Source organism: Rhamphochromis sp. 'chilingali' (genome assembly GCF_963969265.1).
Source record: "Rhamphochromis sp. 'chilingali' genome assembly, chromosome: 5".
In the NCBI taxonomy this organism is placed as follows: domain Eukaryota; kingdom Metazoa; phylum Chordata; class Actinopteri; order Cichliformes; family Cichlidae; genus Rhamphochromis; species Rhamphochromis sp. 'chilingali'.
The window spans coordinates 28,968,099-28,981,229 of NC_137932.1; the positions used below are offsets into that span (position 1 = coordinate 28,968,099).

The 13,131-nt window shown below is 44.2% G+C and overlaps 2 protein-coding genes across 8 annotated transcripts in view; one reads left to right on the forward strand and one right to left on the reverse strand.

Moving 5' to 3' along the window:
- The window catches only part of vipas39 (VPS33B interacting protein, apical-basolateral polarity regulator, spe-39 homolog), a 24,250-nt gene extending 19,640 nt beyond the window's left edge, over positions 1-4,610 (reverse strand). Inside the window, exon 1 of one of the 2 annotated variants that reach the window (XM_080883598.1) lies at positions 4,209-4,610. In XM_080883598.1, coding sequence (XP_080739724.1) covers positions 4,209-4,305 — 97 coding nt within the window. In that variant the 5' untranslated portion in view covers positions 4,306-4,610. The remainder of the gene's footprint in view (positions 1-4,208) is intronic. The other variant, XM_080883597.1, reaches the window with a different exon arrangement.
- Positions 770-11,981, forward strand: LOC308397620 (activator of 90 kDa heat shock protein ATPase homolog 1-like). 6 transcript variants are annotated; one of them, XM_080883600.1, is made up of 7 exons: positions 770-4,020; positions 4,736-4,823; positions 5,297-5,487; positions 6,813-6,895; positions 6,985-7,102; positions 8,307-8,404; positions 8,492-11,980. In XM_080883600.1, the coding sequence occupies exons 2-7, from the start codon at positions 4,744-4,746 to the stop codon at positions 8,696-8,698; spliced, it is 777 nt and encodes a 258-aa protein (XP_080739726.1). In that variant the 5' UTR covers positions 770-4,020; positions 4,736-4,743; the 3' UTR covers positions 8,699-11,980. The 6 variants fall into 6 exon arrangements, with proteins under 6 accessions (XP_080739726.1, XP_080739729.1, XP_080739728.1 ...); XM_080883602.1 differs by having other exon boundaries at positions 3,915-4,007; positions 4,671-4,823; positions 8,307-8,383; positions 8,492-11,981; XM_080883599.1 differs by having other exon boundaries at positions 3,922-4,007; positions 4,671-4,823.
- Positions 11,982-13,131: the final 1,150 nt, after the last annotated feature.

The window sequence follows — 13,131 nt, forward strand, 5'->3', positions numbered from 1 at the left end:
TTTTTACACATAAACACAAAGTAAAACCAAAAATCGGCCAAAGCACACTGCAGAGTGGTTGCCAGGGTGATTCTACAGTACACACATGGACAGGTAGAAACAGACGCTGCAGCCTGACTGCTCATTACTGTCTTTGTTACATGATGAAGTTCAGGCTCTGGCTGCTGGGTTCGGGTCTGCATACAACTCAGCTTTAACATCACTCTGCGCTCTTGGCTAGCTTTGTGTTAGCATGCTCTCAGTGCAGATGTTATCAGATGTTGTGTTAACAGAATAATGCAGTTGTTTCTTTACTGAATGTAGTTTACTCTTTACCATCGCGCTCTTGTTCTTTTGTGCATTCAAATCTAAAGGCCTGTCCATATCCCCACCCCTCAGCAGCTGTAGACCATGCCACCATTTTTCTCTTCCCACTCAAAAACTGAAATCAGCTTTGACTGTAGCACGAGTGCACAAAGAAAAGCATTTGTCTGATGTTCCTTTCACCTACATATCCTTTAAAGTCCGCTCCAATCACCACGCTAACCGTGTGGGAACACTCTCTACCACTTCACACCTTTTGACTTTTAGCTTCAAAATCATGATCCTTTTTCAGACTCTCCTTACTGCCACAACCCTATTTACATATTCTACCTCGAACATTACCACTACTTTCTTTCTCTTTCCATCTACACCAAGGTACAGCAGAATCCACCTCCACTGCTCCTGGCCTTTGCTGGTCTCTCATAGTATATCTACCCTCTTTCCCTTTCCCATCACAGTCCCTTTCCTTCTGTCTCGCTGCCTCCTAGTCCTAACATGCCCTCTCAGAAGGACCTGGACTTTAGGAGGATGAGGAATCCTGTGACCCCTGTTTCAATCCAGGGAGTCGATGTGGACTTTGTGGAGGACTATAAATACTTTGGAGTACACACAGACAATAAACTGGACTGGGTTAAAAACACCACTGCACTCTACAGGAAGGGCCAGACGTGTCTCTGAGGTCTTTCAACATCTGTCGGACAATGCTTAGGATGTTCTATGAGTCTGTTGCCGCCAGTGCCATCCCATGCTGTTGGGTTGAGGGTCACAGATGCCAACAGACTAAATAAACTGATCCCCAAGTCCAGTAATATTGTGAGGATGGAGCTGGACTCCCTTAGGGTGGTATCTGAGAGGTGGATGTTGTCCAAGATAAGGACAATGCTGGATAATACCTCCCACCCATTCCATGATGTGCTGGCCAGTCCCAGGACCACGCTCAGTGAGAGACTGCGATTACCCATAAGGCACCACTGAACGACACAGGAAATCATTCCTGCCTGTGGATATCTCCGTACAACTCCTCCATCTAATGCACAATGCAGAAGTTACACCCTTCTGCACATCCTGTACAGTAAAATAACAACGTTTTACAGGACAGAGTAAAATGTCAATCATGTATATGTCATGTCTCTAATATTCTTGATATTTATGAATATATTTGTATACATTAGAGCTATTTCTTATATTTTGTAAACATCCATCCATTCGCTTCCGCTTATCCTTTTCAGGGTCACGGGGGGCGCTGGAGCCTATCCCAGCTATCATAGGGTGAGAGGCGGGGTACACCCTGGACAGGTCGCCAGTCTGTCGCAGGGCTAACACACAAGGACAGACAACCATTCACTCGCACATTCACACCTAGTGGCAATTTGGATTATCCAATTAACCTATCCCCACAAACTGCATGTCTTTGGACGGTGGGAGGAAGCCGGAGTACCCGGAGGGAACCCACGCAGACACGGGGAGAACATGCAAACTCCACACAGAAAGACCCCGGCCTGATGGTGGAATTGAACTCAGGACCTTCTTGCTTGCGGCAACAGTGCTAACCACCGTGCCACCGTGCTGCCTAATTATTAAATATATATAATTAATTAGCAATGGTGACTAATTTCTTAGTCAACTAAATGAGGGAAACATATTAGAGTAAGCCACTGGTCTAAAACTAAGAAATACGGATATGGAGTTAAATTTGAGAACCGTTTAATGTCAACATAAGCCAGAGGTCACTAATAGGCGGACTGGGGTCCTGAGCTGCACCCACAAGCGGTCCCATATGGAACCGGACTTCCAGTAAAAACAGAAGGCAAAAATTTCAAAGCTGATAGGGTGCTTCTGTTTTAACTGGTCCAGCATTTTCTGGTCTTTACGGTAGTGGTTCAGTGGCTGAAGAAATGCACAGACCAGTTGGGTGCAACTTAAGCCACCCCATGTGATACCACTCAGCCAATGAACTCTGTATACTCCAGGCGGTAAATCTGACAGCTGAGACTTAGTTACACATGAAAAGACAGTGAAAAAGAAGAAAGACAGCGATGGAGAAAAAAGAAAAGGAGAAACACAGACAACTGTGTCTGAAAACTCTGAATAAAGAGAGACTGGTGGCACGAAACAATACGAACATGCTGTGCAAAAACACAGAAAGACCCTGGCCTGATGGTGGAACCAAACTCAGGACCTTCTTGCTGTGCGGCAACAGTGCTAACCACCGTGCCACCATGCTGCCCGTTATTATTTTGTAAACATTGTAATATATTATATTATTTAATTTAGTTTAGTCTGTTACTGTTATTGTCTTGGAGCAACTGTAACAACATAATTTCCTTAGGGATTATTAAAGTATTCTGATTCTCCCTCTCCTCTTCCTTCATCTTCAATAGTAGTCAGTAGTAGTAGCCAATAGTAGCCCAGTTTGCACCTGCTGGCCAGCAGAACCCAGTCAGTCATTGTTAACCCGGGCCTGACCGATCCGGTATGGAAATCTGATTTTTTATGGCCTGCATGCCTGATCCGGATGTCCTTCCTGAACCCTCCACATTTACCTAGTCTGGGCCCAGAGGTGGGAAGTAACGAATTACAAATACTTCAGCAGAATCTTCAGGTATCTGTACTTTACTTGAGTATTATTATTATTTATTTATTTTTACAACTTTTTACTTTTATCCCTACATTTTATACAAATATCTGAACTTTCTACTCCTTACATTTTCAAAACGGCTCCTTACTTTAGTTTTAACACATCTGAGGGGAGTAATTATTTTATATCACTGCGAACCTTCATAGTCATCGCCAGGGGTGTCCATGAATTGTGTTTGCGGTACTTCAGCATCTAGCTAGCCCTGCTGAAGAGGAGCGAGCATAAAGGGAGTAACGTTTTTTTAAGTGTCAGGCAGTTTGAAATGCAGCATTTCTATCAGCTCAACAAACATCAGCAAACATATAAAAACTGTTTGTGTGCAGTTTGTCCCACAGTGTGTTACAGCTAAAGGTCCAGCTGCATTTCACAGGGAGAGAAAAAGATAAACAGGTTGGTTTTCTGCACTGTGGTGGATACAGTAAAGGTGCACAGATGCTGTGGTTTCATTTCAGTTAGCTTACATCAAGTGTAGCAGAGATTCATATGAATTTCAGTTGATGATGTTTGTATAGTGTCTAACATAAAGACAACATAAACAGTGTACTGTCAGTGTAGAGGATGAAATCAGCTAGGACAACTCAGGAAACATCGGCTCACATCTTGTTGAATTCAGGTGTATACATCCATAAAGAGCAGCAGATCAGCTGATCACAGCCTGTACATTAAGAAAATCTACTGAAGCTCTCAATAGAAATTATTGTGAGATATGATTCGTTCCCACACCTAACCACTACAATTTCGCGGGGTTGCTGGGAGTTGTAGTGCGCTGCAGTCTGCCGTAGCCCGTGTTGGTTAGCCTGATCCCGGACCCACATCTGCTATGCACGTGTGCGTTTTCTAGTAACGAGCTCGGAAAGAAAAGCGTCTGGATTTCTTTAAGTTGCTTGAAGACATTTCACCTCTTATCCGAGGAGCTTCTTCGGTTCTAGGGTCAAACTGAAGAAGCTTATCAGATGAGAGGTGAAACGTCTTCAAGCAACTTAAAGAAGTCCAGATGCTTTTCTTTCCAAGCTCCTTAGACTACGATGACCTGGATGACTGAGAACCTTTACAGACACGTTTTCTGGTAACAGCTGCAGGTTTGTTATTAGCATGTTAGCATTAGCTAGCTAAATGAAAAATCCGCATATTAGTGTTTTTAGTGACAAACGGTGGGAATGTGACGTCACTCCGCAGGTGTCTAATCTGTAGACATCAAGCACAAACCGCTGGTTGTAAACCTGATAATCGATGAGAATCAATCAGCTGTTTGTTTGTTTTTTTTTACCTTCACCTGCTTCTTCGTCCCTTTCTCTTTGACCGAGGATGCTTCCGGCTGCGCGAAGTTTGCTGGGAGCTGTAGTACGCTGCACCAGGAAGTCCATTTTTGATCTAATCAATAATTCGATTAAAGGAGCAGGAAACCAGACAGATATTCTTTTTAATTTGATTGTCTTAAAACATCACATAAACCAGAGGAGTCGTTCTTCTAAAAATGGATCTGATTGGTCTGTTACATTCAGCATCAGTGATGTGACTGTCAACAGATTGGTTGCAGACATCAGCTGATTTATTTCCACCTGGGAGGCTTTAGGTTATTATCACCTGAGAGCAGCGTGCAGGTATAGCTCTGCTGGTTCTCAATCTGGGAGCAAAGACCCACAGCTGGCCTCAAGGTAACTGTCGGTCCCAGGTCCTCTGTGCTTTTACTTTGACAGTGCTAAGAGGAAGTGGGCGTTTCATTTTTCAGCTGGTGTCAGGCTTAGGGTTTTACCAGTGTGAGCAGCAGTGTCTCATTGGCCCTGTATTGATCAGCGATCGTGATGGCTAAGTGGGGTGAAGGAGATCCTCGATGGATAGTAGAGGAGAGAGCTGACGCCACCAACGTCAACAACTGGCACTGGTCTGTTCATCTTCATCAATGCTACCATCACTGCAGTACTCATTATACTACTATTATTATTACTACTACTTATTTATTGTAATAAATATAAACTGGTCCATGTGGCAGACAGACAGACTGATGAAGGTAGAATTCAGGTAATGCTGTTGCTATAGAAGTTGCTTCAGCTCAGTGATAGAAAACGCGCAAGAAGTTAATTTTTGAGTAATCTTTGGGGCTTCCTGCAGGTAACTGAGGGCACTGGCCTCATTTCCATGGTAACAGCCTGAATGTCATGACTGAGTAAGAAGAGGACATTTCCAGAATGATCTCAGTGTGTATGTGATACTGTAGGATGAGCTATTTTAGACTCTCAGTGTGTGTTATGTGAGCCGCAGCTGGTTCAGCACATGTTTGGAGGTATTTTTGAACTCTGTGATGTCAGAGGTGGGCGTGATTTGGTACCCGCTGACCCTCCTCTCTCCCCTGGTCAGGACAGAGCGAGATGTGTCCTCCTGGTCCTCGGAGTGCCTCCATCAGTTGCTGCTCGGTGTGCAGGTGGAGGGACCTGAGGGTGTCTGCCATCTGACCGAAGTCACTAAGCTGGAGGGAGAAGCTTCCATCAATAACCGCAAAGGGAAGCTCTTCTACTTCTACGAGTGGCAGCTGAGACTCAGCTGGCTGGGTCAGTGATCTCACTGATGATGTCGTCCATCCATTCATCATGGGAGACCATCTCAATTTGGTTCATGTGACTGACTTTAACCTTCACGTAGATGCTGTAGATATGGGGTCTCAAACTCACAACCCAGGGGCTACTTGCTGCCCCGTATATTGACAGTTTGATCCTTGAAGTGACTTTTTTTTTTTGTTAAAATGAGTTATTTAAGAAGCCAAAAATGATTTAATATGAAGGCAATATGAGCAGAGAGTACAAATATGCTGAGGGATTGGCTCTGTTAGTTCAGTGAGAGAGTCAAAAACTAATGTGTACACTTATGTCTGCATATTTGTTAAATATGAACAAAATGATAGTAGAAGTGCTGCCATGTGTCTGGCCAGGTAGAGAGTACTGATGTGTTTATTTGGTGGTTCAATGAAGGGCTTCAGTTAAGAGTGAGAAAAAAAACGTTTTGTCTTGTTATACAATATTTGAAATTTAAAAATACAACACTACATTTTAGAAAATATTTGTGTGTGTTTTCTTATTTGTTTGATTTGTATTACTTGAACACTGAAGTGGCCCTCCAATAAGATGACAGGGCCAGCAGTGGCCCATAGCTCATTTAGGTTTGAGACCCATGCACTAAACCCTTTAGCCAAAGTTCTTCTAGAAGCACGTCGCACAACATGGCAGCTATCATGATGATAACTCTCGGAGCATGTTTGAGCAGTTATTTTGAAATATTATCAGCGTTAACCCTAACTTCAGTGGTCACTGGGGAAAAACTGTAAAGAATCTTCATTGTGAGTGTTGAATAGTCAGGTGTTCATGCTTTACTTTTATTGAGCAACAAATTATTTTTCCTGCTAAATGAAGATCTTCTAAATCAGCAAGACACCATTTCCTCTTTAGCTCACAGGTTATCTGGTTGAAAATGCACATTATTCATTTATACCAGGGAGTCAAGTGCTTTTGATTTCAGTCTTTCTTTTTCAGAATCAGGTAACATTTTAAACAAGATAATCAATCTCTATGGGAGTAGAGTTCAAGCAGTGGCTCTGCATTGTGTTGGCACATGGTATTGAAAAAATATAATACTGAAGAGTTCTTCCCCACTGCTGTGTAAGCCATTATTGTAAACCAGGAGTCTTTGCTGATGATATTAATTATAACTACTAAATCTACTCTTATCCTGAATGAAAGGTTTCATTTTGACTCAGTGTCACCCGCTCTGGCCCTTGGAATACATTTGACTATGACTGCCAGAATCTCTAGCCACGTGTACAGCGGGGATTTTAACATAGGGTTGCTCTTTTTCTGTAGTGCCAACTGTTTTCTGTGTGCAGGGATGTCCTGCAGGGGAGTGAAGTTCAGAGGAACTATTGATGTGTCCAACCTGTCTGACGAGAATGACGAGGATGACCTGGATGTGAGTTTGACTTCTGATTCTGATCACATACCCTGCAACCCAGTGATGACTGCACAGATGAGTGTATTGATAATTATGTTGCTATCCAGATCTGCGTGGCTCTCTGTAAAGACCAGCCCAACACACCTCTCCTGGACCTCATGAAGACCTCCGGCATCCAGGAGGTTCGCAGGGTTCTGGGCGAGTATGTCCAGCGGCTCAAATCAGGTGTGTTACCTAGAAGACATCAGGCAGTTTCTGACCATAAGGAGTTTTTAGAACTGTTCGTGGGTGTCTCCTCTGTGTCTCTTAAGTAGATCGGTCAGTAACTATCAAAGCCTTTTAGGGGTGGGTCTAAACAGGAAAAAGCTAGAAGTAATGTGGAAACTTGAAACCATTAAAGTTCTGTGAAATTCAGCAGTGAGAGGTGGGTGGGTCCAGGCTTGAGATAATAGTTGGAAGTGAATACTAAAGTGTTAAGAATACTGCTGATATGAGGGGGTGAGTTACTGAGACAACCAGAGTCTACAATTAACTCTAGCACCCAGCAATCCTGTCAGAGTCTGGCTGAGGCAGACTGTATGTATTGCGAAAAATAACTCAAATGCAGACCAAAACAGAATGTGAAACGTGACATGGAATAACAAAACCGAGCCGTTTATTAAGGCTGGCAAAGAAGTACAAAACAAAAGACAAAGGTGAAACTAAACAATAAACTAAACTGGGTGAATTAAGATTAAAGCATGAAAAAACCTTCAACATGAAACCTGGCATGGAGACATGGAAAAAAAACCTGGATGCATGACGTGAAAACAGCAGACGACCTGACAAGAAATGACTGAAAACACACAGACTAAGTACACACAGGAGGATAATGAGGGAAGTGGAAACACATGGGGAAACAAGTGAGGATAACGACATCACAGGGGAAACGTAAAGCTAAACACATAGAACACAGGAACACAGAACCTCTTCAAAATAAAATGGGAAAGATAATGAAACGCAGATGTGTCAAGTTCATGTTGTCACAACAAAAGACATGAAGACATGAAACACATAAAGGACAAGGGATACTTAATACAGGGGTTGAAAACTTAAGGGGAAACTAATAAACAAATTACCTTAGAAAACCCAATGAACTTAAACATAAACCATAAACATCCAAATTAACAAAAACTCAAAACGCTGGGTAAAAAGACCCAGGATTGTGACACATCCACTACAAATGCATGTGAGCAAAACACGTTAAATCTAAGTGGAGCTTTAGTACTCTGTTTTGAGCTTCTCCTGGTGGTTGGAACGTTTGTTGTTTCAGCCCTCAGCAAGCCATTACTCTGAGACAGTCCCTAAAACGCTTCATTATGAAATTTACACCTGTAAAGATCAGCCAGGGAGATGACCCATGGGGTAACTGTGACCTCTGATCCCACAGAGTTTGGTCAGGGAATGATTCTTCCCACCACCAACGCACTGAAGCAGCATTCATCTGTGTCGACCAAGAAGAATGAGGTTAAGACCAATAAAACCCAAGTAGGATGCTCCTCCTGTCCTGACTTAGCTCCTGTTCAGCCTCACTGTTGAAGTGCTGACCTTTGATTTTTCTGTGTTGTCCTGCAGATTAGCCCCGCCCCCAAGTGCTCCTCCAGTACCGCCCCCTGTCCCACAGGTGATCGTAACCAAACCTGCAGTTTCGATCTGAAAGAAACATTCCAGACCAACGCTCATGAACTCTACAGGACATTCATCAGCCAAGAGGTACTCGAACAGACTAGGAAGGACCAGACGAAATCAGAACAGACCAAGAAAGACAAGAACACGTTATAAATGACGCCCTATGAAAGACCCTGTTCAATTTATCTAAATGAGTCATGACCAGCCAGCAAGAAAAACTTTGTTTGATTAAAATCAGGTCAAATCTAGGCTAAAAATTGGTGTCAGACTTTTACGAGTTCAGTATGAATCCTAGGCCTGAAACTGACTGAAACCAGACAATGAAAACAGAAATACAATTAACCAGGTGATCAGAACTGGGCCCCGGCATTACCTGAAATTAGGCTGACACTATCCACTCTGCCATAGCCCAGTTACAGACTTAGCACCTGAGTGCCTTCATTGCAATCTTGGGGAACTTCAACCATGTCATCTTGGACCCGCTAATCTTTATGCAGACATTCCAGGCCACAGCACTTGCCTGCCAGTGGCCTGAGGAGGAGTGGGCTTCCAGGCTTCTGCCGCTGCTGTCAGGGGAGGCACAGATGGCGGCCCAGCCTGCCTCCGGCGTCCCGGGGTGTCTTTGAGGATGTTTGCAGGGCAGTATTGGATTGGCTCGGGTTCACCCCGGAGGACTACCGGAGGCGATTTCGGGCTAGTCAGATGTCAGCGGGGGAGCAGCCGTTCACTTGGGCTCGACAGCTGGAGGACACGGCAGCGAGCTGGCTGCGTCCGGGGCCAACACTGGCGGAGGACCAACCTGCCGGCAGGACCGCCGCCGGTACTGCGGGCAGGGGGGGGGGGGGGCCCTCAGAGCGTCAGCTGCTGTTGTCTGCAGCTCAGGGGAGGGGAGGCGAGATCAGCAGGACGGAGAGAGGCATGTCGCATCCCATTTTGGGCACAGTTCCACAGCTTACTGGGGTAATAAACTGGGTGAAATCGCAACCAGTAAATTTGTGTAATGTTTGCCCGGCACTTAGCAGTGACACTGGGTCGACTGATACTGACTCTGGGGGGGAGGAGGTGGCGGGAACCTCTACAGAGGCCCCACTGCCTCCGGTTATGCACCCCACAGAAGATTTTTCCCTAGAGCAGTCTCGGGATGACACCCTACGCTCAGCCTATGACCAGGTGATAGATATTGATGGTCTGCTGGTGCACCCTGAAGCCTCGCGGACTTACACCCATTTCCAGTTACGGAACGATCGGCTTTATCGAGTGAGTCTTGACACTCGCACGAATGAGATCTGCACCCAGTTGTTGGTGCCACAAAGCCGCCGGGAAACATTTTCCAGGCGGCTTATTCAAACCCCATGGCAGGGCATTTAGGATGCAAGAAAACTCTGGAGCGCATAATGGCCTAATTCTATTGGCCGGGTATTTGGGCCGATGTGCGCCGCTGGTGGTGCCCAGAATGCCAGCTGGTTAACCACCCAGCCATTCCAAAGGAATGCGCCCATTACCGCTGATGGAGATGCCGTTTGAGCGCATTGGTATGGATATCTTCGGGCCATTCCACCGGAGTGCACGCGGCTATCGCTTTGTGTTGGTGCTGGTGGTTTATGCAACGTGATACCCGTAAGCAGTACTGCTGCACACCATTTCAAGAGTGTGGCCCAGGCATTGTCTTGCGAGTCGGTATTCCGAAAGAAATGCTGACTGACCAGACCACGTCGTTCATGTCTCGCACTCTGAGGGAGCTATACAAATTACTGGACATTAAATCTATTCGGACCAGTGTCTAATACCCTCAGACTGATGGGCTGGTGGAGCGGCTGAAAAAGACTTTAAAGTCCATGATTCTTAAGTTTATTCACGAGGATGAACGAAATTGGGATCGGTGGCTAGACCCCAGGCCTCCATGGGATTTTCTCCCTTTGAGTTACTGTATGGCAGGTAGCCGCAAGGGGTGCTCGACTTGATTCAAGACAACTGGGAGGAAGGGTCGAGCCCCACAAAGAATAAAATTCAATACGTGCTGGGCCTGAGAGCAAAGCTGCACAGGTTGGGGTGGTTATCACGGGAGAATTTACTCCAGGCCCAGCAACATCAGCAAAGCTTGTACAACAGAGGGGCTAGGCTCAGGCAATTTTCACCAGGAGACAAAGTGCTTGTATTACTACCATTCTCCAGCTCGCCAAGTGACGAGGGCCCTTTGTGGTCACACAGCGAGTGGGGGACGTTGACTATCAGGTTGACCAGTCAGACAGGAGAGGAGCGACGCAAATTTACCACCTCAACCTCCTTAAAGCATGGAGGGAGGCTGAAACCACTGCTCTGTTGAGCCTGGTTAAGGAGAGAGATGAGTGTGGGCCGGAGGTGCCAAATTCCACCATCCCCGCCTCCCTCCATTGTGATGACCACTCACACAGGCCCAGAGAGCAGATGTTGCTGCACTGCAACAGCGCTTTGCTGATGTGTTCTCCCCCTGCCCGGCCGAACGTCTCTCATAGAGCACCATATTGAGACACACCCTGGCGTGACAGTGGGTTCATGGCCCTACAGGCTCCTGGAGCATAAAAGACAAATTGCTGAATTGCAGAATTGAACAATATGCTGAGGCTAAAAAGTAGCCCCATAGTTATATGATATATAAGATATATGCCCATAGTTCTTGTGGTGAAGAAAGATGGGTCTATACGGTTCTGTGTGGACTACCGCAAGGTGAATGAGGTGTCACGTTCGATGTGTACCCAATGCCCCAGGTCGACGATCTCCTGGACTGGTTGGGCACTGCTTGTTTTTTCACGATGCTGGATTTAAACAAGGGCTACTGGCAGATTCCCTTGTCTGCAGAGCAATCTTCCCTCTAAGCTGCACGCGTGTGCAATCGCACACTGCTGGCACGGTCTCTGCTCACAGAAAATCTGCATTGCGCACAAAAAAAAAAAAAAAAAAAATCTAACCTGAATTGAAATTAAAATAAATACTTTAACAATTCATTCTGTTTTGCAGTGTGAGTCAGTAAGTGACGGGTGACTGGCTGCTCCAGCCAATGATGCGATTCACATTCGTATATACGCAGCTAATCAACGTCGTTGACAGGCTACGTTGACAGCGTCCTTATGTGCTGACACCAGTGTTTTAGCTAGTAAAGCGGCATGGCTGATGTGGAGTGAAGCCATGTTAATGACATGTACAACCATTGGAGATGTGAGCAGGACAGACAGAACACTTGACGGAAAACGTGTGGACTTTATACCAGTTTTTAAATTGTGTTGATAGGCCACGTAAAACCAGAGTTATGATAAAAAATATATGCAATGTTTGTTTTTTTTCCTGAATACTATTATTGTTCATTCAATTCAAGAACTTAATTAAAAGTACTCTAACATCAATGTAAATGCTGTAATTTGATTATTTTAATAAACCATGTAACTTGGATGGATGTGATGCTGGCATGACCACAGTGCACATGACTGATGTTGCTCACAGTAAGGAAGTTTGTGTGTTTGCTCAGACACAAGAAAAATTAGAGGGAACATTGCTGTGGAGTCTAAGGAAAAAATGGGCTTCTCCACTCCGTATGGTTTGTACCAATTTGTTACATCTTATAAAGAAATTCCTCTACTACATGTTGGACGCTCCCGTAACGCATTTACTTTTTTGCTTTATACCAGTTTTTTGTGTTTTACCTGTGTCATAGAAAACAGATTATGTTGATCAGGACTGCGAGAGATGCTTAAAACAAACAGAGAGAATGCTGCTGGATGCAGCGATGGAGCTCCTACATATGGTAGGATTTTTTTCTCCAATATTGTGAGAATAGACACTACAGATTGACAGGGCAATGTAAAGCCCTAGGAGTGGAATTTAGGGTAACATATGTTCAGTTTCTGTGGTTATTTTGTTCTTATAGTTCTTACTATGTTCAGAGCGTCGACATAAGTGGTTGGGAATACTGGTATGAGTAACTGTGACTTTAGAGCAGCTTCATGGAATATAAATGGACTTAACAACTCTGTTAAGAGGAATAGAGTCATGTCTAAGATAAAGCTGGAACAAATACTGATTATATTTCTCCAAGAAACTAATTTATCTCAAGCAGAGCATGAGAAATTAAAGAAATTTGGATTTACAAATACATTTTACAGCTCTTTTAAAACAGGTAATAAAAGAGGACTTGCAGCAGGCCCGGCCCTAACCAATCTGGTGCCCTAGGCAAGATTTTAGGTGGCGCCCCCCTACATCGGCAGTGTAGTGTATGTACTCACAAGAAACCGAATAGCTTTGTCTTTGACCTTTTTTTTTTTACTTAAAGAAAGCAAATTCACAATCAGAATAATTAACAAGATAAAAAAATATATGAATAAATAAATGAATACAAAAAATAAAAAAATGAATATATGAAATACAATAACACCGCTTGATTCAATTTATTGTCATCATTACAGTGAAATGCTGAATAGCAGAATGCAAAGTAACAGTATAATATCATATGAGAATGTTATGTTATGATTATCTTTGACCGAATCACAGCAGTGCTCATATTAAAAAACAGCATTCCCTCTCATGTGATATTGCTTAATTAACATTAATGATGTGCA

What these genes read in the sequence shown, in the direction of transcription:
- LOC308397620 (XM_080883600.1), top strand. Translation starts at nt 4,744, where the DNA reads ATGGCTAAGTGGGGTGAAGGAGATCCTCGATGGATAGTAGAGGAGAGA. An exon ending in GCTGAGACTCAGCTGGCTGG is followed by an intron (nt 5,488 to 6,812) that starts GTCAGTGATCTC and finishes TTCTGTGTGCAG; the next exon opens with GGATGTCCTGCAGGGGAGTG. An exon ending in TGTCCAGCGGCTCAAATCAG is followed by an intron (nt 7,103 to 8,306) that starts GTGTGTTACCTA and finishes CTGATCCCACAG; the next exon opens with AGTTTGGTCAGGGAATGATT.